The 25,964-nt window shown below is 63.6% G+C and overlaps 3 protein-coding genes across 7 annotated transcripts; 1 reads left to right on the forward strand and 2 right to left on the reverse strand.

Moving 5' to 3' along the window:
* Positions 1-725: 725 nt before the first annotated feature.
* GPR61 (G protein-coupled receptor 61) lies at positions 726-3,545 on the reverse strand. 3 transcript variants are annotated; one of them, XM_066565310.1, is made up of 3 exons: positions 3,434-3,545; positions 1,635-2,194; positions 726-1,493 (listed from the first exon to the last, which is right to left on the reverse strand). In XM_066565310.1, the coding sequence occupies exons 2-3, from the start codon at positions 2,064-2,066 to the stop codon at positions 765-767; spliced, it is 1,161 nt and encodes a 386-aa protein (XP_066421407.1). In that variant the 5' UTR covers positions 2,067-2,194; positions 3,434-3,545; the 3' UTR covers positions 726-764. The 3 variants fall into 3 exon arrangements, with proteins under 3 accessions (XP_066421407.1, XP_066421405.1, XP_066421406.1); XM_066565308.1 differs by having other exon boundaries at positions 726-2,194; XM_066565309.1 differs by having other exon boundaries at positions 726-2,300; positions 3,434-3,535.
* A 5,720-nt stretch (positions 3,546-9,265) lies between these two features.
* On the forward strand, positions 9,266-13,075 carry AMIGO1 (adhesion molecule with Ig like domain 1). The gene has a single exon (XM_066565347.1). It carries the CDS (start codon positions 9,991-9,993, stop codon positions 11,476-11,478), a length of 1,488 nt encoding a protein of 495 aa, XP_066421444.1. The 5' UTR covers positions 9,266-9,990; the 3' UTR covers positions 11,479-13,075.
* A 1,139-nt stretch (positions 13,076-14,214) lies between these two features.
* Positions 14,215-24,251, reverse strand: ATXN7L2 (ataxin 7 like 2). Of its 3 annotated transcripts, none has more exons than XM_066565386.1 (11): positions 24,144-24,251; positions 21,326-21,400; positions 21,105-21,209; positions 20,168-20,351; positions 19,781-20,043; positions 18,355-18,437; positions 18,039-18,265; positions 17,183-17,363; positions 16,576-16,697; positions 14,898-15,678; positions 14,215-14,522 (listed from the first exon to the last, which is right to left on the reverse strand). In XM_066565386.1, the coding sequence occupies exons 1-11, from the start codon at positions 24,238-24,240 to the stop codon at positions 14,508-14,510; spliced, it is 2,133 nt and encodes a 710-aa protein (XP_066421483.1). In that variant the 5' UTR covers positions 24,241-24,251; the 3' UTR covers positions 14,215-14,507. The 3 variants fall into 3 exon arrangements, with proteins under 3 accessions (XP_066421483.1, XP_066421486.1, XP_066421485.1); XM_066565389.1 differs by lacking the exon at positions 24,144-24,251 and adding an exon at positions 23,918-23,970; XM_066565388.1 differs by lacking the exon at positions 24,144-24,251 and adding an exon at positions 23,826-23,931.
* Between the last annotated feature and the right edge of the window lie 1,713 nt (positions 24,252-25,964).

The following is a 25,964-nucleotide window of genomic DNA, read 5'->3' on the forward strand; positions in this document are numbered from 1 at the left end:
AGGACCGGGCCTCGGGGAAGGGGAGCTGGTCTCCGGGGCTGAGGAGGGGTCTCAGGGCCATGGGGGGGATGGAGGGGACCCCCTCCGTGGGCAGCCCCCCATCCCCGCCCCTCCCTGGCTGTAGAGGGAGCACCCCTCTTGGAGAGGCCCCAAACACGAGCCCCCCACTCCCATCCCTGGCCCATCACTGGGCCTGTACCCTCAGCTGCTGCCCCCCGGCCGCGGTGGTGCCACAGGACCCCCGATTCCCGCAGTGGCAGCCGTACTGACCCCCCACAGCATCAGCCCAACCAGGGTGGTGGGACCCCCCCTTACCTGCGATGGCAGCAATGGGGACCCCCCACACCCCGATGAGCGCGGGGGGACCCGCAATCCCCCACGGCAGTAAGGACTCCACACACATCAGCGAGAGTCATAGGACCCCCATTTCTCTGCTGTGGTGACAGAGACCCCCCCCCCAAACCTCAACAAGTGCTGTGGGACCCCCAATCCCCCACAGCAGTGAGGATCACTTCCACTCCAGAAAGTGCCACGGGACCCTCAACTCTCCATGGCTGCAGCGAGGAGCCCCCACCCCATCACCCCAGTGGACCTTGTGGGCCCCCCAATTCCCCGTGGCTGCAGTGAGGACCCCCCACCCTCCATGTCCAGTAAGCATTTTGGGACCTCCAGCCCTCCATGGCGGTGACGAAGCCCCCCCCTAAACAAGTCACTGTGACCATGTCTCCCCTCAGAGCCACGTTTACCCCAAAGCCCCCCAAACGCTACAGCCCCGCTTTGGCAGAGCCCACCACGGGCACGAACACCCCGCTGCCCCCTCCCCACTCCCTGGCCTCGGCCGCCTCCTCCTCAATCTGCCCCGGGATGCGGAAATCCACGGGGGGCAGGTCCCGCTCAGCGTTGGGGGGCTCTGGTGGGCGCCCGGTGCTCTGGAGGAACTGCAGGAAGTTCTCCTCAATGGAGCCCTCACGGCTCGGCAGCCGCAGGTCCTCCTCCGGGGGCTGCTTGAAGAAGCAGGTGAGGAGCCGGCCGAGCTCGCCGCGGATCTGCCGGTTGAGGCAGCCGTAGAAGAAGGGGTTGGAGGTGAAGCAGCAGAACCCCAGCCAGGTGACCACAGTCTCAGCTGCTGGCCCGACCAAGGGCCGAGTGCTCAGCGCCGTGTACAGCTGGAAGGAGAAGTAGGGCAACCAGCAGAAGAGGAACTGGCCTCCCACGGCCAGCAGCACGGCGGCCGCCTTGCCCCCGCCAAACATCCTCTGCGGGGTGGTCCGAGGAGCCCCCGAGCTGGTGACCATGGTGGAGCGGCTGCTGAGCGAGGCCGAGCGCCGGCGCGGCGTCTCCATCCAGGTGGGCGGCGGGCCGTGGTGCATGGCCGCCACCCGCGCCACCTTGAACATGCCGCAGTAGACCACGACGATGATGAGGAGCGGCAGGACGAAGTAGAAGGCGGTGAAGAAGACCACAAAGACCTTGCAGGATGGCCCGCGGCTCCACTGCAAGGAGCAGCCATGAGTGCCGGGTGCTGGCGGGCGGTCAGGGGACAGCCAGCCCAGCACGGGCACCAGCGAGGTGGCCACGGCCTTGAGCCACACTCCGGCCAGCACTCCGGCCACCAGCCCCGCTGTCATGCGCACCTCGTAGCGCAGCGGGTGCACCACGTAGTAGTAGCGCTCCACGTTGACGGTGGAGATGGAGAGGATGCACATGGAGGTGAGGCACACGCTGAGGAACAGGTACACGCGGCACACGGCCTCGCCCAGCCCCGGGCTCTCGAACACGGCCGAGCCCGACAGCATCTCCAGCGGCATCAGCGTGAGGGCGGCCAGGAAATCCACCAGGCACAGGTGGAACACGAAGACGAACTTGCGCAGTGCCGGCGTCTTGGCGATGACCGTCATGACGGCAGCGTTGCCCACGATGGCCGTGAGGTCCAGCAGCACCATGAAGAACAATCCCACGGATTTGGAGGCCGTGTCCTTGGGCTTGGCCTCGGCGGTGCTGTTGGGGGGCCGGGCCCCCCCTCTAGAGCCGTTCCAGCCCCAGGGCGAGGGCAGGAAGGGCTCCATCCAGCGCGGCGCGGCCGGGCATCGCCAGGGGGTCACATCCTTGGTGCTCTGCGGGTGTGGGGGGCACTCAGAGCACCCAAAGGTGCCCCCCAGCCCCGCTCATGTCCCGCTGCTCAGCCAGGGGGTACCTGGGGGAGGTGCAGCTGTCACTGGAGGGGGCAGGAGCCTGGAGGACCCCTGAGCGCTGAGCTGGACCCCCAGTTGCAGCCCCCAGGTAGCTGGGGGGAGCTGGAGCTGTCAGAAAAGGGGGAGAGACTCTGAAGGGACCCCTGAGAGCTGAGCAGGACCCCCAGTTGCAGCCCCCCCAGTACCTGGGGTGAAGGTGGATCTGTCATGGTGGGGAGACCCGGGGGGACCCCTGAGAGCCTGGAGTGGCTCACGGGTCACCTCTGACAGCCATGGCAGAGGCCACAACTGTGCTGGGGGAATGTGGAGTTGTCATGAGGGGACACAACCCTGGGGGGACCCCTGAGAGCTGAGCTGGACTCCCACCTGCACCCCACAGGTACCTGGGGGCAGATGGAGCTGTCAGAAAAGAGGGGAGACCCTGAAGGGACCCCTGAGAGCCATGGTGGGGTCACAGCCAACCCTTGAGTGACACAGGGTGGGGCTCAGCCCAGTCGTGACCCTCATCCACAGCCCCCAAGCACCTGGGGGAAGGCAGAGCTGCCAGAGGGGACAGAGAGCTCTAGGGGACACCTGAGATCCCAGGTAGGGTTCAGCACAGCCGTGACCCCCCCTCACATAGTCCCCATCACACCCATCCATCTCCACAACCCCCTACATCAAATCCCTTCCCCAACCAAAAGCCTTGTTCTCCCAAAAATGAGCAGTTCTGGGGTAAACCCCCCTAATTCCAACGTTTCAACCCAAAACACCCCAGTGGAGCCCTTTGCCCAGAGTGTGGGGACCACACGGGGGGTCCGGGATGGGTGGGGGGGTCCTGAGAATGAGGAGAGGGGAGGGCCCAGCTCCCCCAAGTCCTGGATTCACCCCTTGTGCTCGGAGGCCTTGTGTGACCCCCCCGCGCCGAGCTCGCAGCCCCTCCATGGGGATGTGGGGGGGATGTGGGGGCTACCCCGGACCCCCCGGCTGCTCCCCACGGGGGCGGGGGTCGCACCCGTGCCCCCCGAGGGAGGGATGCTGTCAGAACGGGGGGGCAGCCGCGGCTCCCCCTCCCCTTCTCACTGCCCATGCCCCTCTCCCAGAGCCCCGGAGCGATGTCACCGGTCGGGGACCCCCTCCCAACCCCGGGGGAGTCTCGCCCACCTCCCCGGTACCTCCCCGGTATCTCCCCGGTATCTCGCCGGTATCTCCCCAGCTCCCCAGGCCGTGCTCCGGCGGGGCTGCTCGGCCGCGGCACCTACCCTGGGGGTCCGCATGGAGCCGGCCCGAGGCCGAGGGTCCCCGCTCCGGCCGGGGGAGGGGTCGGGGCCGTGGGGTGTCCCCGGGGTGGCGGGGGATGCTCGGGGCTGGAGCCACTGCGGCGAGGGCTGCTCCGCACCGCCCGGCTGCTGGGTCCTAGTGCCGCCCGCCTCGCCTCGGTACCCCGGGAACGGCCCCCGAGCCCCGGGGCTGCGGGGCCCGCACTGGGGTGATCGCTGCCCCCCGAAGCCTGGCTGTGCCCCCACAGTGGGGAGCGGAGGCTGCGACACCCCCGGGTGCTGCCCCGCGTGTCGCTCCGTGCCTCAGTTTCCCCGTTTGCCTCCCGAAGCGATGGGGAGGGCATGGGGCCGGCGCTGGGGGGGAGAAGCCCCTCGGGGGAGGGGAGGGGGAGCTCGGGGGGTGTAGTGAGGAGGTGGTCTGTGGGAAGGGGGGATGGGGTGCAGATTCACTTTGGGGTACGGAGGGTGCCGGGGGGGCCGCTCAGAGGGGCCGCAGAGTCCCCCCAGCTCTGCCCACCCCCACCCCAGCGCCCTTTCCCTCGCTCCCAGTTCAGCTATGGAGCAAATGGGATGGGGTCCGTGCCCCTCCCCGCCGCGCCACGCCCCGTGCCTCAGTTTCCCCAGGACACGGCCGTTCCCTTCCAGGAAGGGGTGCCCATCTTTTCCATCCCTCCAAAATCCTGCTCGGGATGCGAACTTTGCCCCTGCAGTGCCCTGGCCCCATCCCAAGGGTGCCCGGGTGGGATGCGCGGTCACCAACTCGCATTCCCGGGCTGGGGGTGACGAGTGATCCGTGGGTGACGCGTGTCCCCGCGCCTCACGTGGCCATTGCCAGGCTACGGGCTCCCAAAAATAAATCCACCCAAACCAGATTAGAAACGCCCGACCTCGGATGAACCAGCCCCGGCATTCCGGGGCCCGCGGGCGGCTCCCGGTGGGACCCCGGGCACCGGGAGCACCGGGAGCACCGGGAGCGCCGGGAACACCGGGAGCACCGGGAGCACCGGGAGCACCGGGAGCACCGGGAACAGCGAGCTCCGGGTGGGCAGGAGCACGGTGGATCCACGGGGATCCCTCCTGCCCGGGCTCTGGCCCCTCTGTCTTGTCCACAGAGTGGGGGGACACACGGAACCCCCCCTTTTCGTGGGAGCCCCTGTGGGCACCCTCCTCTTGTGTGGGACACCTGAGGACACCCCGCCGTGGCAAACACCCCGCTCTGGTACCCCTGGGATCCCTGACACTGCTGGCACCCCACAGCCCAGTTCCCAAGCACCCCACTATCCCAGCCCCTGGCACCCCAATCCTCAAGCATCCCCCCTATCCCAGCACCTTGGGACCCCAGTGCCCCAACATCCTGGCACCCCAGTACTCAATACCTTGGCACCCCAGTACCCCAGCACATGGCACCCCAATACCTCAGCACCCTGGCATCCCAGTCCCCCCACCTATCAGTGTCCCAGTGCCCTGGCACCCCAATAACCAAACATCCCAGTGCCCCTGAGCAGTGGAACCCCAGTACCTCAGTGCCCTGTCACCCCACTATCTCAGCACCCAGCACCCCAGTCCCAGCCCCTGGCACCCCATTATTTTGGCACCCCACACCCCAGTTCCCAAGCACCTTGGGCCCTCAGCACCTCAGCATCCCTTCATCCCAGTACCTTGGCACCCCAGTACTTCAGTGCACTGTCCCTCCACTATCCCAGCCCCTGGCACCCCAGTACCCATTATTTTGGCACCCTAACACCCAGTCCTCAAGCACCCCCCTATGCCAGCACCTTGGGCCCCCAGTACCCCAACATCCTGGCACCCCAGTACCCAATACCTTGGCACCCCAATACCCAGTGTCCTGGCACTCCAAGATATCAGCACCGTGGCATCCTAAGACTGCTGACACCCCAACATCCTGCTACCCCAGCACCCCATTATCCCAGGACCCTGGCACCCCAGCAGTCCAACACCCCAGTGCCCCAGAGCAGTGGTACCCCAGTACCTCATTGTCCTGGCACCCCAGAACCCCAGTACTCTGCTCCCCCAAGTACCTCAACATTCTGGCACCCCAGCACCCCAATATCCCAGGCTATCCATAGCCCAGCACCCCTGCACCCCTGCACCCCAGCCCCTGGCACCCCAGCACCCCAATACCCTGGGGTACTCATCCCCCGGCCCCTGGCACCCCAGCACCCCAATACCCTGGGGTACTCACCCCCAGCACCCCTGCACCCCAGTGCCCCAATACCCTGGGGTACTCACCACCAGCACCCCAATACCTCAGTAGCCAAATCCTGCAGTACCTTGGCACCCCAGCACCCAATGTTGTGAAACCCCAGCATCCAGACACCCCAGCACCCCAACACCTCGGGGTACCAGTGTCCCTGTACCCACCCCTGGCACCCCAGTACCCCCGTCCCTGTCCCCTCTGCAGAGCCCCTGATGGACACGTGGGTTAAGCACGGTCACACCTGTGTGTGTGTGTGTGTGTGTGTGTGTGTGTGTCTGTGTCTGTGTCTGTGTGTCTGTATGTGTGTGTGTGTGTGTCTGTGTCTGTGTGTCTGTCTGTGTATGTGTGTCTGTGTGTATGTGTGTCTGTGTGTGTGTGTGTCTGTGTGTGTGTCTGTGTGTATGTGTCTGTGTCTGTGTGTGTGTGTGTGTGTCTGTGTGTGTGTGTCTGTGTGTGTGTGTGTGTCTGTGTCTGTGTGTCTGTCTGTGTATGTGTCTGTGCGTGTGTGTGTCTGTGTGTGTGTGTCTGTGTGTGTGTCTGTGTGTATGTGTCTGTCTGTGTGTGTGTGTATGTGTGTGTGTCTGTCTGTCTGTGTCTGTGTGTGTCTGTGTGTCTGTCTGTGTATGTGTCTGTGCGTGTGTGTGTCTGTGTGTGTGTGTCTGTGTGTGTGTCTGTGTGTATGTGTCTGTCTGTGTGTGTGTGTATGTGTCTGTGTGTGTGTGTGTCTGTGTGTCTGTCTGTGTCTGTGTGTGTGTGTCTGTGTGTGTGTGTGTCTGTGTGTGTGTGTGTGTCTGTGTGTGTGTGTGTCTGTCTGTGTGTGTGTATGTCTGTGTGTGTGTGTGTCTGTGTGTCTGTCTGTGTCTGTGTCTGTGTGTGTGTGTGTGTCTGTGTGTCTGTCTGTGTCTGTCTGTGTGTGTGTCTGTGTCTGTGTGTGTGTGTCTGTGTGTGTGTGTGTGTCTGTGTCTGTGTGTGTGTGTGTCTGTCTGTCTGTGTGTGTGTGTATGGGTCTGTGTGTGTGTGTGTCTGTGTGTCTGTCTGTGTCTGTGTCTGTGTCTGTGTGTGTGTCTGTGTCTGTGTGTCTGTCTGTGTCTGTTTGTGTGTCTGTGTGTGTGTCTGTGCGTGTGTTTGTGTGTCTGTCTGTGTGTGTGTCTGTGTGTGTGTGTGTGTAAGGGGCACACACACATCCCTGGGCTGTGCACACGTGTGTCTGTCTGTGTCTGTGTGTCTGTATGTGTGTGTGTGTGTCTGTGTGTGCTGACACACGTGTGCTCCCACGTTCCGCATGCCCCCGGACCCCTCCTGCTGTCCCCTGCGACACTCGGGGCCCCCGGTGTGGCCCGGGGATGTGCGGGTGTGGGTGGGGCCGGCTGTCGGGAGGGGCGCGGGCAGTGGGTTCTGGGCAGGGATTAACTCCTGGATTAAAACTGGGAAAATAAGGACGACCCAAGGACAAAATTCCCTGTCTGATTAGGGGGGGTATCCAGCCGGGGGGGGAAGTTGGGGTGAAGGGAACAGGGTGAGGGGCACCCTGAGGACATCCTGTTCTGTGTTCCAGGGCTTCCTTCTAATCCCTGCCCCCCCTTGCAATAAAAAGCTGCATCATCCCAGCATGGTTTGTTCCAGCTCTTTTCCCTCTAATTTTGGACCCAAAATCCGGCACGAATGTTTGGATCTAAAAATACTCCCGGGAAGCAGAGCCACGAGTGGGGGGTGCGGGGCTCCCTGCTGGCTGGGGCTGGCACACCCAGGAGAGCCCCTCGGGGGCTGGGGCAGGGGAGTCCCGGGGTGGGAAAGGAATTCGGGGAATGGGAAATATGGGGCTGTGCTGTCAGGAGAGGGGATGGGAGTGGGATGGGGCTGGGGCTGACAGGGGATGGCGTGGGGATGGAGATGGGGATAGGAGAGGAATGGGGATGGGGACAGGGGTGGAATAGAGGGGATGGGGATGGGGACAGGGATGGGGATGGGGTTAGGGATGGAATAGAGATGATGGGGATGAGGACAGGGATGGGGATGGGGACGGGAATAGGGATGGGGATGGGGATGAGATGGGATTGGGTTGGATTGGACGGGATAAAATGGAAATGGGGATGAGAACAGGGATGGGGTGGGATGGGATGGGATGGGATGGAGATGGGGATAGGATAGGGATAAGGATGGGGACAGGGATGGGGATGAGGATGAGAACCAGGATGGGATTGGATTGTATTGGATGAAGTGGAAATAGGGATGAGAACAGGGATGGGATGGGGATGAGGACAGGGATAGGGACAGAGGACAGGGATAAGAATGAGGATGGGGAGAGGATGGGAATGGGAGATGGGGACAAGGATGAGGACAGTGATGGAAGGGGGGTGGTGGGGATAGAGGACAGAAATGGGAATGAGGATGGGTGATAGGTGATAAGTGTGAGGATAGAGATGGGGCATAGGGATGGGCATGGGATTGGGATGATGGAGAAGGGGATAGGGATACAGGATAGGGATGGGAATAAATAGGGGCATGAGGATGGGGGTGGGGACGAAGCTGAGGAGGGAGAGTGGGATGAGAATAAAGACGGGATGGGGACAGGAACAGGGGTGTGAAGGAGGATAGAGAGTGGAGTGGGGAGTGGGGACGGGCCGGGACAGGGATGAGGACGGGGTCGGACATAGGGCTGGGGCTGGGGAGAGAAATGAGCACGGGGCCGGGGCTGGGGCTGGGCAGTGGGGTCGAGGTCGGTCATGGGGCCGGGGGCTGGAGTCGGACATGGGGCTGGTGTAGGACACGGGATAGGGGTGTAGGACATGGGGCCGGTGTAGGATGGGGCCGGGGCTGAGGTGGGACACGGGAGCGGGGCTGGGGTCAGACCTGGGGCCGGGGCTGGGATCGGAGATGGGGCTGGGGTCGCACACGGGCCCGGGGCTGGGGTAGGACACGGACCGGTGGTCGCACACGGGTCGTGACGGTGCCGGTGCCGCGGCGCCGGGCGGGTTAAGCCGCGCGCTGCCGCCATTGGCGGAGCGCAGAGCGGCCGCAGCCAATGGGGCCGGGCCGAGCGCACCGGGCCGGCCCCAGACCCCGTCCCGGGGCGGATCGAGGCGGTTCGGCCGCACTCGGGCCGGGTCGGAACCGTTCGGCTACGTTCGGGCCAGGCTCGGCTCCGCTCGTCTCAGTTCGGGGACGATCGGGAAGATTCGGCTGCCTTCGGGCCCGGCTCGGCTCTGCTCGGCTGAGCTCGGGGAGGATCGGGGAGGTTCGGCCCGGCCCGGTTCGGCCTGGCTTGGTTCGGCGCGGCCCGCTCGACTTTCTGCGGCCTCACTCGGCTCAGCTCGTCTCGGTTCGGCTTCTCTCGGCTCGGTTCGACCCCGCTGGGATTCCCTCGGTTCGGCTCCGCTTGACTCGGTTCGGTTCGGTTCGTCTGGGCCCGGCCCTGCCCGGCCGCCACCGCACCGGGCCCGGTAACGCTCCGAGCCCATCCCCGGCCCAGGCCCGAGCCCAGCCCCGGTAACGCCCCGGGAGGAAGGGGGGAGGGAGGCAGCGAGCATCCTCCGCCGCTCCGTCCGCAGCACGGCCGGGACCGGGCGGGGGGGGGAATCCTGGCCGGGGGGAGCAGCAGGAGCCCCGGGCCAGACGTGGCCTGGGAGGGCCGTGACAGGGGGGACACGTGGTGACAGTGGAGACAGAGCCACCCCGCACCGTGACCTGGTGGGCAGCGACCCAGGGACACCCTGTGACACCAGGAGAGAACCCCCCCAAGCCGTGACACTGAGGGAGCACCGGGGCACATTCCATGTCGTGACACCGGGGGAGCACCGGGGCACAAAGCCATTCCATGTCGTGACACCGAGGGAGCACAGCTACCCCAGGCAGTGACACTGGGTGCACACCACAGCGCCTGATGACAGCGCTGTGACACCAAGCACCCCCTGCCATGGCACCAGGTGAGCAGCCAGATCTGCAGGTGCTGTGACACGGGGGGGACCCTGTGCCTGGCACGTGCTGTGACACTGGGTGACCAAACCACCCTGTGCCGTGACTCCTGGGTGAGCCTTGAGCCTGGCATGTGCTGTGACACTGGTGGACCAAAGCCAGCCTGGACTGTGACAAGTGATCAACCAGCGTGGCACCTGCCACTGGGTGACCAAAGCCACCTTGGACTGTGACACCAAGTGACCAAGCCTCTGCACCATGACACCTGCTGAGCCCTCAGCCTGCCGCCTGCCGTGACACCGTGTGACTGAAAGCCACCCTGTGCTGTGCCACTGGGTGACCAAGCCACCCACATCGTGACACCATGTGACTGAAGCCCCCTCCCACTCCACTCTGCGTTGTCCCCATCATGCCACCATCCCGTCAGCGCGTGGCCATGCGTGTCCCCACAGTGCCACTGTCCCTGCTGCTGGCTCTGTCCCTGCTGTCCCCGTGGGGGTCTGCAGCGGGGAGCTGCCCCCCACGCTGCGTCTGCGCCTCCAACCTGCTGAGCTGCTCCCAGGCCAACCTGAGCACGGTGCCGACGCCTCTGCCGCGCTTCACGGCCGTGCTGGACCTGAGCCACAACAACGTGACGCGGCTGCGCGCGGACTGGGCCCCGGCGCGGCTGCCACACCTGCACGCGCTGCTGCTGAGCCACAACGGGCTGGCCTTTGTGTCCACCGAGGCCTTCGCCCACGTGCCGCGCCTGCGCCACCTCGACCTGTCCTCCAACCGCCTGCGCACGCTGGATGAGAACCTGTTCAGCGACCTGGGCGAGCTGGAGGTGCTGCTGCTCTACAACAACGAGATCTCCACGGTGGATCGCACGGCCTTCGAGAACCTGGGCCGGCTGCGCAAGCTCTACCTGGGGCAGAACCGCATCGCCCGCTTCCCGCTGGAGCTGCTGCGGGAGGGCACCCGGCTGCCGCAGCTGGCGCTGCTGGACCTGTCGGCCAACCGGCTGCGGGCCGTGCCCGCGGGGGAGCTGCAGGCGCTGCCCGCCTGGCTGCGCGACCGCCTCTACCTGCACAACAACCCCCTGGCCTGCGACTGCCTGCTCTTCCAGCTGCTGGACCGCGGCCGCCGCCGCCACCTCAGCGCCGTGGAGGATTTCCAGGACGAGCTGCGCTGCTTCCTGCCCGGAGCCACGGCTCTCGTCAAGATCCTGGAGCTGGCGGGCAAGCCGCCTCTCAACTGCAGCAAGGCGCGGGAGGCCGTGCTGGAGGCGCACCTCGGGGACAGCGTGACGCTGGGCTGCGACAGCCGCTGGCAGGGCGTGCGCAGCCGGCACTGGGTGACGCCGGGCGGGGAGCGGGTGCTGGGGGATGGGGGCAATGGCAGCGTGGTCCTGCTGGCCAACGGCAGCCTCCAGCTGCGGGCGCTGCGCCCTGAGGACGCCGGCACTTACTCCTGCTGGGTGGCCGGACCCCTCCTCAACGAGACCCTCTACGTGGAGCTGCTGGTGCACAACTTCACCCTGCACGGCCCCCACGACACGCTGAACACGGCCTACACCACTCTGGTGGGCTGCATCCTGAGCGTGGTGCTGGTGCTCATCTACCTGTACCTCACCCCGTGCCGCTGCTGCTGCTGCCGCGGCACCGAGAAGCCGCCGGCGCCGCGGGACGACAGCATCAACTCCTCGGTGCTGAGCACCACCCCCAACCACGCCGGGGGCACCGGGGAGCCCTGCGGGTCCCACGTGGCCTCTGGTGCTGGCACGGGGCAGAATGGCCGGTTCAAGGGTGGGGGAACCCCCCCGGTGCCTGCCCGGCCGGGCCCCAAGGCGCAGAGGAAGGTGTCGGATCCAGACTCGGTGAGTTCCGTCTTCTCCGACACGCCCATCGTCGTGTGAGGGGACACTGTGGGGACAGTCCCCAGGGACACCCCATATCAGCCACTGCAAGCTGTCCCTGGGCAGAAGGGGTGGCCAGACCCCCACTGCCGTGTCCCCAGCTTGGGGGGGGGCACACCATCACACCCCAGGACTGAGCATCGCTGCTGGCCCCGCCAAAGTCACTGACACCATGGGACAGTGAGGGACAAAGATGTGACACACACTTTGGGGACAGTCTCCCACCATGACCCATCCCTGGGCAGGAGAGTTGGCTGGACCCCCACCACCATGGCCCCAACTTTTGGGGTTCCCATCATCACCTCCAGGACTGAGCATTGTCCCACACCCCCAGTGAGACCACAAAGGGACTGTGAGGGACGTGTGGGTGTGAGGAGACACACCATGGGGACAGTCCACCAGGACACCCCTACAGTGTTCCTACTGCTGCTGTCACTGTTCCCCATGGACATGCCATGGGCAGAAGGGGTGGCTGGACCCCTGCTGCCATGTCCCCAACTGGGGGCAACACCATTGCCCCCCAGAACGGAGCATCACTGCTGGCCCCCACCGAGGTCCCTGTGCAGCCACAAGGGACAAGGATGTGACACCATGGGGCTGTCCCCCACTGTCACCTGTCACCGGGCAGGAAGGGTGGCCAGACCCCCACCACCATGTCCCAGATTTTGGGGGTCCCACCATCACCCTCAGGACTGAGCATCATCCCTGGCCCCTGCTGAGATCACTGAGGGACTGCAAGGGACAAACAAGGGTGTGAGGGGACACTGTGGGGAGTCCCCAGGGACATCCCGTGTCCCCACTGCCACTGCCAGCTGTCCCCAGGCTGGAGGGGTGGCTGGACCCCCATCACCGTGTCCCCAGCTTTTGGGGGTCCCATCATCACCCCCAGGACTGAGATCATCCCTGGCCCCTGCCAAGGTCATTGGGGGACTGCAAAGGACAAGGGTGTGAGGGGACACACCAAGGGGACAATGTCCTGCTGTGACCTGTCCCTGGACAGGAGGGATGACCAGACTCCCACCACTGTGTCCCTCGTTTTTGGGGGTCCCGCCATTGCCCCTCAGGACTGAGCATCATCCCTGGCCCCTGCCGAGGTCACTGCAGGACCACAGGGACACGTCGGTGAGGACAGCGTGGCCACCAACTGCAGGGCATCAGCCCCACCAGGCACTGGAGGACTGAGGGACAGTGACAGCTCTGAGCCCCCAGGAGCGGCAGCACCGGGCAGAACCCCCCTCCCTGCAGCTCCCCCTTTCCCCCTGCCCCCCTTGGCATGTGCATGGCCAAGCATGAGTCCCCCGGGGAGCATGTGCCACCCCCATGGGGACACCGGGGGTGTGTCAACCCCCTGGGGAACCCCCAACACCTCCTGACCCCCCCTGCACCCCACAGCTGCAAGCAGAGCCCCCTCCCCTGCAGGGGGTGGGACCCGGGGGCTCCTGCACCCCAAAAAGGGGGTGCCCCCTCCCATGGGTGCCCATGGGTGTCCCCATGCCAGCCCAGCCTGTGTCCCCTGTGCCCCCACCCTGGATTTCCCCCCCCTACCCTGGGCAATGCCCAGCGATGCCTTGGCCAAAATAAACGTGTTTCCCTCGTGCCTGTGCAACCTTCACCCTTCTGGGGGGCTCCCAGGGGTGTCCCCCTGCTGGGGTGAGGGTGGGTTTGGGACAGGGTGGCACTGCTGGGGGACCCCCCGGGCCCTGCTGCCCTGCCCACCCCATCTGGGGTGCAGGGGAATGAAGTAGGGGGGCAGGGGGAGGCACCCCAGTCACCCCAGTGTGCCCATCCCAGTGTGACCCCGACCCCGACACGCTGTGCTGGGAGGGGGCTCTGGGCACCCCCCTATGGCCAGCCCCTGCTCACCCCAGCACCCCACTGACACCCCTAGCCCCCGAATGACCCTTATGGTCCCCCACCTGTCCCCCCAGCACCCCAAAGACCCCCTGTGGTCCCCAGTGCCCTCTAACCCCTGCAGCACCCTAATGACCCCCCATGGTCCCCAGGACCTCCCCTCTGAACTGAGGCACCCTCTCGCAATTCACTGATCTCCCACCGCCCCCCAAAGTCCCCAAAGACTCTCTGTGGTCCCCTGTACCCTCCTAGCACCCCAATGAACCTCACTTGTCCCCCGAGCACCCCAAAACTCTCCTGTGGTCCCCAGTATGCCCCCATCCATTCACTGAGCCTCCCCAGCACCCCAGTGACCCCATTTACCACCACCCAGCACCCCAGAGAACTCCCAGAATCTCAATGACCCCATTGACCATCTCCCAGCCCCCCAAAGACCCTTATGGGGTGGGCAGGGCCCAGGTGGGCAGAGCCCACCCTGCAGCACCCCTATAGTCCCCAGAAAGCCCCCCAAAGACCTTTATGGGGCCCTGCCCACCTGCAGCACCCCAAAAACCCCCTATACTCCCCAGAAAGGCCCCCCAGCACCCCAATGATGCCCTCAGCCTCCCAGAGACCTTTATGAACCCCTGCCCAGCCCCACAGCCCCCCCAGCACCCCAAAGACCCCCTCTGCTCCTCCACAGTCCCTGCAATGAGCCCCCCAGGACCCCACTGCCCCCTCAACATCTGAACAACTCCAGTGACCCCTTCCAGCTCCCCAGTGACACTGCCCCAGCCCCCCAATAATTCCAGTATCCCCCTGCCCCACTGAGCCCCCCCACCCCCAAACCCACAGCCCCCCAGCACCCCCTTTCCCCCATCCCCCACCACACAACTCTTTTTTTTTTCCTCTTTCTTTGTTTTTTTTACAAAAAGAACAAAAACAGCAACAACCGTTTCTTATAAATATCCGCGGCCGACGGGGCCCCGGGAGGTCCGGGGGGGGTCCCCAGTGCCGCCCCCCCCTCCCGGGGCTGGTTTAGCAGCAAGAGAACAGAAGTGAGAGTTTTGAGGTATTTTCTGGAAGTTTGGGATTTTTCCTTCATGTTTCCTTGGGATTTTTTCTTTTTTCCCCCTTCATCGGTTTTCTGGCGTTTCCCGGTGGGGAGGACACAGGGGGGGCCCCCGGTGACCCCTCTGTTAATGAGCTTTGGACTGCAGGGGGGACAGGGGACGAGTCAGAGGGGACAGGGGACCTGCAGGGACTCTCCACAGGCTCAGGGGAGCCCCACGGTGTCCCCAGGCTTGGGGAGGTCCTCAGGGTATCCCCACAGGACAGGGTGTCCCCCCACCACAGGACAGGGTGTCCCCCCACCACAGGACAGGGTGTCCCCCTACAGACCAGGATGTCCCCATAGCACAGGGTGTCCCCTCACAGCCCAGCATGTCCCGGTGCTTTTCCCCTTCCATCCCACGATGTCCCCCCGGCACAGGCCATCCCTCAGGGCACAGTGATCCCAATCCCAGTGTCCCCAATCCCTGCTGGTCCCTCAGTGGGGGTCCCCCTGCCTCACCACCCCCCAGTCCTACCTTCAGGGCGCTCCTCTTCTCCTCGAACCCCAGGGGCGTCCCCGGCTTCTTCCTGCGGACGGAGCCTCCCGAGCCGGAGGTGCCGGAGCCGGGCGGGCCCGGGGGCCCGGGCAGGCCGGGCGCGGCCTTGCCCTTCAGGGCTCGGCAGTAGGTGGCCGCGTTCTTGCGCTTCTTCACCTCATCCTCGGAGAGCCCCCGGGGCGGCGCCCCCAGCCCCAGCCCGGGGGGCAGCGGCGGCGTTTGGGGGTCGCGGGCGGCGGGGGGGCCCCGGCAGGGCTGGCCCGGGGGCGGCCGCCGCACCCGCGGGGTCCCGTTGAGGAGGGCGATGGAGGGCGAAGCCGGCGGGGTGAGTTTCGTCTTGCCAGGGGGAGCCAAGCCCTGATTTTTGCCCTTGACGCTGTCCCCCAAACAGGTCCGTTTGTAGGGGGGGCTGCCGGCCCTGGGCGGGGGCTGCCAGGGCCGGGGCTCCGCGTCCCGTGCCCGGGGGGATCTGCTGGCCTTGCCGGGGGGCAGTTTGCTGAAGGAGGGCGAGGGGGTGTTGGCGGGGAGCGGGGAGGTGATGGACTGCGAGCCCCCTCCGCCGCACTCGGGCTGGCTGCAGGCGGCCGCCGCCGGCGGGGACCCCACGGTGTAGGTGAGGCTGGTGGGGAGCCGGCAGCCCCCGGCCCCCGAGAGGCTCCGGAGCGGCGGGGAAGGGGCTGCGGGGCCGTAAAGGGGGGCAGCGGGGCTGGGGGGGGCTGCGGGGAGGTGAAGAGGGGGGACGACGGCTGGAGGGATCTTCCTGTGGGAAGGGAGGGGGTGGGTGAGATGGGGAGCCCCCAAAACTCCTGCTCCCAACCATATCCCCCCAGTTCAGGGGAGAGAGGTGAGATGGGACCCCTCCAAATCCCCATTCTGGACCCCTCCAAATCCCCATTCCCATCCCTCTGGCCCCACCCTGTGCTCTCCAATTTAGGTATGGAAAGGTGAGATGGGACCCCTCCAAATCCCCATTCCCATCCCTCCAGCCCTACCCTGTCCTCCCCAATTCAGGTATGGAAAGGTGAGATGGGACCCCTCCAAATCCCCATTCCCATCCCTCCAAATCCCCATTCCCATCCCTCCAGCCCCACCTTGTCCTCCCCAGTTCAGGAAAGGTGAGATGGGAACCCCCACAAGTTCTCACTCCCAGCCCCGCATCCCCAACTTGTCCCCCCGAGTTTGGATGGAGAGGGGTGAAACAGGACATCCCCTCAAATCTCCATTACACCACAATTCAGGTGAGGAGGGGGTGAACAGAAAACCCCCCACCCCAATCTCTGCTCTCAGTCCTGCACCCCATCTTGTCTTTCCCAATTTGGGTGAGAAGGTGATGAAATAGGACCACTCAAATCCCCACTCCCATCTTTGTCTCCCCAATCCTTCCTGATTCAGGTAGGGAGGGAGTCCCAAATCCCTGCTCCCATCCCTCCATCCCCACCTTATCCTCCTCAGTCTGGATCAGAATGGGGTGAAATGAGACCTCCTCATTTCCCACTCACATCCCTGCACCCCCACCTTACCCCGCTCACTTTGACTGGGGGGAGGAGTGCAACAAAACCCCCCAAATCCCCACTCCCTTCCTCCCCCTCAGTCCCAACACCACGCTGGGACCCCAGGGACCCCAAACTCCAGGCTTGGTCCCCTGGGCCCCCCTCACCTCCACCTGTGTGCGCTGAGGTGCTGCTCCAGCATGGAGCCCAGCGCGGCACAGAACCGGTCCAGCCGCCGGTCGAACACGTAACAGCCCGGGGTGACCAGGCGGCTGCCAAAGGTGCAGAACTGGGGGGGCACCGTGCCAGGGTCACTGCAGCCCCCCCACACCCCCAACTCAACCACCCACCTGGCACAGAGCCGGGAACAGGACATGGGGAGGGGTCACTGGGGGAGCTGGGGGTCCCTGCCCTGCTCTGGGGTCTCACATGGATGGGTCACTGGGGGATTTGGGGCTCCCTGTCCCACTCCGGTCACTGGTGGATTTGGGGGTCCCTGCCCTGCTCTGGGGTCTCACATGGATGGGTCACTGGTGGAGCTGGGGGTCCCTGCCCCACTCTGGTCACTGGTGGAGCTGGGGTCCCTGTCCCACTCTGGGGTCTCTCACATGGATGGATCACTGGTGGATTTGGGGGTCCCTGTCCCACTCTGGGGTCTCACATGGATGGGTCACTGGTGGATTTGGGGGTCCCTGTCCCACTCTGGGGTTTCACATGGATGGGTCACTGGTGGATTTGGGGGTCCCTGCCCAGCTCTGGGGTCCCCTCACTCACCGCCTGAGGCCGGGGTGGGCGCACTGGGGCCCGGGGGGGCTCCTCAGCCCCCTCCTCCTCACTCTCCTCGCTGGACACGCGGCTGCCCCCCTTGGGCAGGGGCAGGGGGAGGCCTCCTGTGCTCCCCTCCCCAGAGGTGGCTGGAGCATCCTCAGGGTCACTGGCAGAAGAAAGTCGGGCCCTGCACCAGAGAGGAACTTTTGGGGTGCTTGATACTGGGGGGGTCGATGTGAGACAATATCCAGCCCCCCCAAATCCCCACTCCTAATCCCTACAATGTGCCCCCAATCCAGGTGGGGAGAGATGGGACCCCCCCCACACACCAAATCCCCGCTTCCATCCACTTCCCCTCCAAATTCAGGTGCAGAGGGGCTGAGACAGGACCCCACAATTCTGCACTCACATTCCTGCTGCCCTGCCACATCCCCCAGTGCAGGGGGGGAAAGATGAGATGGGAACTCCAAAACCCAGCTCCCAGCCACATCTTCCCCTAATTTGGGTGGTGAGGGGGTGAGACAGGAACTCCCCAAATCCCTGTTCCCATCCACATCCCCCCAAATTCAGCTCGTGAGATGGGACCCCCAAATCCCTGCTCCCACCCACATCCCCCCAAATTCAGCTGGTGAACAGGACCCCCAAATCCCTGCTCCAAACCACATCTCCCAAATTCAGCAGGTGAGATGGGACCTCCCAAATCCCTGCTGCCATCCACATCCCCCAAATCCAGGTGGGGAGGGGGTGAGATGGACCCCATCCCCAAATCTCCACTCCCATTCCTGCCCTTTCAATGCATCCCCTCCAGTTCAGGTGGGGAAAGGTGAGAGGAGACCCCTCCCCAAACCCATGGGGCACTCACCTGGGGGGGTGCAAGCAGTGGGGCAGCCTGGCTCGGCAGGGAGGGGTACTGGGGGGCTGCAGCAGTGAGGGGGTGTCCTGTAGGGCAGGGTGTGGTGGCTCCTTCTCAGGGGGGCTCCTGTCCTTTGGGGGGTCCCCTCGGCGGGTGCTGGCCTTGAGCTCGGCCACCAGCACATCGAAATCCTTGGCCCGACCCTGCACCTCCCGGCGCTGGTGCACTGAGTGGATCTGGGGGAGAGACAGCAGGGAGGGGGCTCAGGACCCCCCAAAACACCCAGCCTGGGATATTGGGGTGTCCCTTCCCCGTTTCCCACTACCTTGCAGGTCAGCAGGCGGGTGCAGAGCTTGTTGGTGTCGGGGTTCCTCACCCCACACTGCCTGTTCAGGTCACACTCCTTACCTGGGGGGACATGGAGGCAGAGGGTGCTGGGGAGTGCTGGGGGTGCACCCCAACACCCCCCACTGGGGCTGGGCATGGAGCACCCACTCCTCGGAGCAGCTCTGGGGGGGACACACAGCCCTGAGAGGTTCGGAGGGGGTGGGGGCTCACCATGTGCTGCTCCCTCCCTTTTTTGCTCCTCTGCAGGGTGAGGCTTCCCCCCCCCTTTTTTGCCCCTTCCCTGGGATGACCTCCCCATTTTCACCTGGGTCCTGCTAATGGCATTGCCATCACCTGGGAGAGTCTGTGGGCACAGCAGCAATTGGCTCTGGGATTTTGGAGGCAGGGGGGCACGTTTGACTCCCATGTTTTGGGGAATATGTGTCCAACACTCATCTTTTGGGGTGACATATGTCCAAACCCCATATCTGAGGGGTGCACACATCCAAACTCCATATTTTGGGGTGGCAAACACATTTGACACACATATTTTGGGGTGATACATGCTTGACCCCCACATTTGGGGGGGCAAGTGTTAGACCCCCATATTTAGGGAAGGACAACACATTTGGCCCCTATATTTCGGGGGGATGTGGGTCCAGACTCCATATTTTGGGGTGACACATGTGCAATCCCTGTGTTTTGGGGTGACACATGCCCAACCCCCATATTTTTGTGGGGGACATGTATTCAACCCCCACATTTTCAGAGGCTACACATTTAACCCTGTGTTTTGGGGGGACACATGTTTCACCCACGTATTTTGGGGGGAACATGTGTTTAACCCCCGTATCTTGGGGGACCACGCATTTACCACCCATATTTTGGAGTGACACATTTGACCCCCCTATTTTGGAGGGAGACACATCCAAACCCCATATTTTTGGGGGGACATATATTCAACCCCTCTATTCTGGAGGCCACGTATTCAACCCCCATATTTTGGGGGGAATGCACATTTGACCCCCATATTTTTGGGGGGGTCACATATTCAATTCTCACATTTTTGTGGGGGACACAACTTCAACCCCCATATTGTGGGGGGGGGAGGCACTTGTTCTACCTCCATATTTTTATGGGGGACACACGTTTGACCCCCATTTTTGGAGCAACACGTGCGAATTCGGGGATCCAAACCGAGCTGTGCCCATTCCTTGGGAACAGCCAAGTGGGGGCCCTAAACCTACAGGATAACCAGAACTGAGGGGAGGGCAGGGACCCCCCAACAACCCTCCAGAGGAGAGGGGGGAGCCACTCCCCTGGTACCTACCCCAGTGCTAGAATTCTGGCCCCAGGCCGGAATTCCGGCCCCGCTGGGATCATCCGCCCCCCCCCCATGGCCGGCAAGGAAAGGGGGGACTCACGCGCCAGCTTCCTGTGGGACCTGGGGGGCGCTTTGGGGGCCCCCACATCCTTGTCCCCCGGAGCAGGGACGCTCTCCGGCATGGCCGAATCCCCCCCGACCCCGGCGGGCACCGGGGGCTCTTTGGGCACCGCGGCAGCCGCGGGTTTCCCCAGGGATTCCTTGGAGTTGGTGGGGACGGCTTTGGGGGGCACCTTGATCCCGTGCCCGTCCGGTTTGGGAATGCTGGGGATCTTCTCCAGGTTCACCACGGGCACAAACAAGCTGTGGGAAGAGAGTTTTGGGGAGGAGTGGGTGGCATCAAAGCGACCCCACAAAGAGTTTTGGGGAGGAGGAGTGGGTGGCATCAAAGTGACCCCCCATCGGTGTCACCCGTGCCGGCGCTCACCAGAGGTTGTTGTCCTTGTCCGTGTGCTCAGGGAGGGGCTGGGCTCTCCCTCGGGCACCAGGGAGCTTCTCCTGCAGGGCTTTGGCTGCTCCGGGCGTCCTGCCGGGCACCGGCTGCCCGTTCACGGCCACGTGGCACGCGGCGGCACGGGCATAGAGCTTGCTGAGTGGGCCGTGCCGGCGTTCTGCCAGAGGGATGGGATGGGGTGGGATCCATGGGATGGGATCCATGGGATGGGGTGGGATGGCATGGGATGGGATCGATGGGATGGGATCCATGGGATGGGATCCATGGGATGAGGTGGGATGGGATCCATGGGATGGGATGGGATGGGATGGGATGGGATGGGATGGGATGGGATGGGATGGGATGGGATGGGATGGATGCATGGGATGGGATGCATGGGATGGGATCCATGGGATGGGGTGGGGTGGGATGGCATGGGAACCATGGGATGGGATGGGGTGGGATGGCATGGGATGGGATCCATGGGATGAGGTGGGATGGGATGGGATCCATGGGATGGGATCCATGGGATGGGGTGAGGGGGGATGGGGTGGGGTGGGGTGGGATGGGATGCATGGGATGGGATCCATGGGATGGGATCCATGGGATGGGGTGGGGTGGGGTGGCATGGGATGGGGTGGGATGAGGTGGGATGGGATGGGATCCATGGGATGGGGTGAGGTGAGATCCATGGGATGGGATCCATGGGATGGGATGGGACCCACGGGATGGGATGGGACCCATGGCATGGCATGGCATGGCATGGCATGAAATGGGGTAACCCCACTGTTAGCCCACACCAGAGCTCACACTGCTGCGAGCCCCCTCCCTGCCCCTAGGCTGTACCCCCCCAGCCAGCCCTGGTGGCATTCCCGGTGCTGTTCCCAGCACCACAGGGTGGAACAGCCATTCCCCAAATTCCTTGGCTCACCACAGTGCTTCTGGAAGGCCTGGGGCTTCACCACCTGGCTGCAGTGGTTGCACACCACCAGGTAGAACTCGTCGTGCGCAGGGCAGTGCCCGAAGATGTCCATGTCTGTGGGGAGAGCTCAGTGAGCTGGCACACACCTGGTGCTGCTGGGAGCACTGCAGACAAGGACCCCAGCTCACACAGCCCCAGAATGCTGGGTTTCACCCCAGAGAGGAGCTCACCTTCTTTAATCAGGGTCATGGTGTCCAGTTTCTTGCTGCCATTCTTGCCATTCTCCTCCAGCTCTGACCCTGATCCTGCCAGAGACAAAATCCTGTCAGTGGCTGGCACACGGACGGTCCCGGTGCTCCCACACAGGGGTGGTCCTGGCATCCCTGCTCCTGGAACAATTAAACCAGACAAAATCAGACCAGAGAGACAGAGCATCCTGTGAGTGACGTCGCCCTGTGGTGTGTCACCATCTCCAGGGTCCCCATCCTGACAGCCCAGTGCCAGCAGGATGTTCCTGGGGACATCCCAGCATGGGATGTGACACTCCTGGGATGTGACATCCCTGGGACATGTTTCCCCTGGGATGGAACATCCCTGAGGACACCCTGGTGCTGGGATGGGACATCCCTGGGGACAGCCCCATCCCTGAGGAAACCCCAGTGTGGCACATGACACCCCTGGGAACATCCTGCTCCCAGGATGTGACACCCTTGGGTCACCCCGGTTCCCATACACTCGTGGCCCCACTGGCTGTGCCTGGCCTCTGTTCTGGGGGCACTGGTGGCCACTGAGCCAGGGGCAATGGTGACCCAGCCAACTGTGCCAAACTGGGTGCCCAGTCCATCCCCAGTCCTATCAGGCCATGCCATACTGGGTGCCCAGTGCCATCAAGCTGTGCCATGCTGGGTAACCAGTCCTGCCTGCCTGGCCATGCCATACTGGGTGCCCAGTGCCATCTAGCTGTGCCATGCTGGGCACCCAGACCCATTCAGGTGCACCGTGACTGGTGGACAGCCAGTCTCAGTGCTGAGAGCCCACTGGGACACTCCCAGTAAGGAGCACCTGGCTCCAGTGTGCCCTGCCCAGTTCCCAGAGCAGGATATCCCAGTGTCCCACCTGGGGATCCCAGTACCTCCTGGTCTGGGGCAATGATGGCAACTAATTCCCAGTCCAGGCTCTCCAGGTACTGCTCTGCTCCCACCAGTGCCCACTGGACTCCACTGGAATCCAGGATGGGGCATCCAGTAATGGGCACAGGGTTCCCAGTGGGCAGACTGGGCTGCCTGGTGCCACATTGGTGCCCAGTTCCTGAATCCCAGTGCCCAGCATGGCTGCCTAGTGCCCAGTTCCCAGTGGAAGCACAGGGTGCCTGCTTCCAGGTGCCCAGTGTCCAGTGCAAGGTTCCTAATGTTTGGGCAACTTTTGTAGGATGCCCCATGCCAGTTCTCAGTGCTGAGTGCCCAGTTCCTGGCACCAGGTGCCATGTCTGGCTGTGCAGTGCCAGGTTCCCAGTCCCAGTTCCTGGTGCCCGCTGCTGGATGCCACATTCCCAGTGCAGGAAGTGCCCATTCCCAGTTCCCAGTGCTGGGTGCCAGGTCTGGATGCCCAGTGTAAGGTTCCCAGTGCCCAGTTCCCGGTGCCAGGTACCCATTGCAGGATATCCTATTCCCACTGTCTGGTGCCCAGGGCTGGGTGCCCCATTCCTGTTCTGCATGTTCAGGTGCAGGATGCCCATTTCCAGTGCCAGGATCCCAGTGCAGGATGCCCATTCCCAGTGCCAGTTTCCCAGTGCAGGATGCCCATTCCCAGTGCCAGAATCCCAGTGCAGGGTGCCACATTCCCAGTGCATGGTTACCAGTGCTGGGTGCCCAGTTCCCAGTGCTGGCTGTCAGCTCTGCATGCCCAGTGCTAGATTCCAGGTGCCAGTACAAGGTGCCCATTCCCAGTGCCAGTTTCCCAGTGCAGGGTGCCCCATTCCCAGTGTCTGGTTCCCAGTGCAGGGTGCCCATTCCCAGTTTCTGGTTCCCAATGCAGGATGCCCATTCCCAATGCAGGATGCCCATTCCCAGTGCAGGGTGCCACATTCCCAGTGCATGGTTACCAGTGCTGGGTGCCCAGTTCCCAGTGCAGGGTGCTCCATTCCCAGTGCCAGGATCCCAGTGCAGGGTGCCCCATTCCCAGTGCCAGAATCCCAGTGCAGGGTGCCCCATTCCCAGTGCAGGGTGCTCCATTCCCAGTGCCAGGATCCCAGTGCAGGGTGCCCATTCCCAGTGCCAGAATCCCAGTGCAGGGTGCCCATTCCCAGTGCCAGGATCCCAGTGCAGGGTGCCCCATTCCCAGTACCAAGTTACCAGTGCAGGGTGCCCATTCCCAGTGCCAGTTTCCCAGTGCAGGGTGCCCATTCCCAGTGCAGGGTGCTCCATTCCCAGTGCCAGGATCCCAGTGCAGGGTGCCCATTCCCAGTGCAGGGTGCCCATTCCCACTGTCTGATTCCCAGTGCAGGGTGCCAGGTCTGGCTGCCCTGTTCCCAGTGCCAGGTGCTGGTACAGGATGCTTCATTCCAGGTGTCCAGTTCCCAGTGCCAGGGAACATCCTAGGACATGCCAGGACAACCTGCACCACAAACTGAGCACTGGGAATCCTGCCCTGGGCACCCAGACCCGGCACCCTCTGCTGTGCGCCCAGCTCCCGGTACTGGAGGTCAGGGTGCCAGGTCTCGATGCCCCGTACCGGGTTCCCAGTGCCCTGTTTCCCACTGTCCAGCGCAGGATGCCCCTGTTCCCGGTGCCCCGTTCCCAGAGCAGAACGAGCCGGTGCAGAACCTGCTCCTCTCGGTTCCCAGCGCCCGGTGGAGGATGCTCCGTCGGCGGTTCCCAGTGCAGGATGCCCCGTTCCCAGCGCCCGGTGCGGGATGCCCTGCTGCCGCTTCCCGGTGCCGGACTCCCCTCTCCCGGTGCCGTTGCCCGCCCGCCGCGCGGCGGCGCTCGGACCGGGGGTCGGCGGGCGCGGCCCCGGTCGCGAAGCCCCCCCCGCCGCCGCCGCCCTCACCGGTGTCGGCGGGCGGCCCGGCCCGCTCCAGCCAGGCGCTCCAGCTCTGCCCCGCGAACTCGTCCAGGCCGGGCACCGGCCGCCGCTCCGCCGCCATCGCCGCCGCCGCCGCCGCGGCACCGCCGCCCCCCCCGCGCCGCCCCCGCCCCGCGCATGCGCCGCGCGCCCCGCCCGCCCCGCGGCACCACGGGCACGGTAGTCCCGGAGCGACCCCCGCCCGGCCCGAGCCCGGCAGCCAACCCGCTATCCCCCCCCCCGAGCTGGGGACACCCGGTACCCGCACTGCCGGGGGTCCCGAGGGAGCCCTGTACCAGGCTGGGGTCTGCTGTTATCCCTGCACGGGGATGGGGGTACCCGGTATCCCTATAACAGGTTAGGGGTACCTGGTTTCCCTAGAACAGGTTAGGGGTACCCGGTGTCCCTAGAACAGGCTGAGGGTTCCCAGTATCCCTATAACAGTTAGGGGCTCTCGGTATCCCTATAACAGGTTAGAGGCACTCGGTATCCCTATAACAGGTTAGGGGTACCTGGTATCCCTATAACAGGTTAGAGGCACTCGGTGTCCCTATAACAGGTTAGGGGCTCTCGGTACCCCTATAACAGGTCAGGGGTTCTCGGTATCCCTATAACAGGTTAGGGGCACTCGGTGTCTCTATAACAGGTTAGAGGCACTCGGTGTCCCTATAACAGGTTAGGGGCACTCGGTATCCCTATAACAGGTCAGGGGCTCTCGGTATCCCTATAACAGGTTAGGGGCACTCGGTATCCCTATAACAGGTCAGGGGCTCTCGGTATCCCTATAACAGGTTAGAGGCACTCGGTATCCCTATAACAGGTTAGGGGTACCCGGTATCCCTATAACAGGTTAGAGGCACTCGGTGTGCCTATAACAGGTTAGGGGCACTCGGTATCCCTCTAACAGGTCAGGGGCACTCGGTATCCCTATAACAGGTCAGGGGCTCTCGGTATCCCTATAACAGGTTAGGGGCACTCGGTATCCCTATAAAAGGTTAGGGGCATTCAGTATCCCCATGCTCAGTTGGGGTTCCCTCTTGTCCCCATACCAGACCCAGAACCCAAGTTATTCCTATAAGGGGCTGGGATCTCCTGTTATCTCTGTATGGGCATGGGGGTATCCCTCTAACAGGTTAGGGGTACCCGGTATCCCTATAACAGGTTAGCGGTACTCGGTATCCCTATAACAGGTTAGGGGCACTCAGTATCCCTATACGTGGTTGGGGTTCCCTGTTATCCCCATATCGGACCCAGAACCCCAGTTATTCCTATTAGGGGCTGGGATCTGGTATAGTTATCTCTGTACAGGGATGGGGGTAACCAGTATCCCTATAACAGGTTGGGGGTACCTGGGTATCCCTATAACAGCTTGGGGTTCCCTGTTGTCCCCATAACAGACCCAGAACCCCAGTCTATCCTATGAGGGGCTGGGGTCTCCTGTTATCCCTATATGTGGATGGGGGTACTCAGTATCCCTGTAACAGTTTAGGGGCACTTGGTATCCCTATACTCGGTCAGGGTTCCCTGTTATCCCCATACCAGACCCAGAACCCCAGTTATTCCTATAAGGGACTGGGGTCTGGTATAGTTACTCCTATACCGGGCTGTGAGCCCAGGGTATTGCCATACAAGGCTGAGGTTCCAGGTTATTCCTGTGAGGGGCTGGGGTTCCCCATTATGCCTATACCAGCCTGGGATGCCCCATCATCCTTCCACTGGTCTGGGGTTCCCTATTATCCCTATATTGAACTGGGACTCCCTGCCATTATTCCCATTCCAGCTGGGAGTCCAGCTGATCCCTATACA

This window comes from Molothrus aeneus, chromosome 24 (genome assembly GCF_037042795.1).
Source record: "Molothrus aeneus isolate 106 chromosome 24, BPBGC_Maene_1.0, whole genome shotgun sequence".
Classification (NCBI taxonomy): Eukaryota; Metazoa; Chordata; class Aves; order Passeriformes; family Icteridae; genus Molothrus; species Molothrus aeneus.

What these genes read in the sequence shown, in the direction of transcription:
- GPR61 (XM_066565308.1), bottom strand. Translation starts at nt 2,066, where the DNA reads ATGGAGCCCTTCCTGCCCTCGCCCTGGGGCTGGAACGGCTCTAGAGGG.
- AMIGO1 (XM_066565347.1), top strand. Translation starts at nt 9,991, where the DNA reads ATGCCACCATCCCGTCAGCGCGTGGCCATGCGTGTCCCCACAGTGCCA.
- ATXN7L2 (XM_066565386.1), bottom strand. Translation starts at nt 24,240, where the DNA reads ATGGCGGCGGAGCGGCGGCCGGTGCCCGGCCTGGACGAGTTCGCGGGG. An exon ending in GGCCTTCCAGAAGCACTGTG is followed by an intron (nt 20,352 to 21,104) that starts GTGAGCCAAGGA and finishes TCCCTCTGGCAG; the next exon opens with AACGCCGGCACGGCCCACTC. An exon ending in CACTGCTTGCACCCCCCCAG is followed by an intron (nt 17,364 to 18,038) that starts GTGAGTGCCCCA and finishes TCTCTGGTGCAG; the next exon opens with GGCCCGACTTTCTTCTGCCA.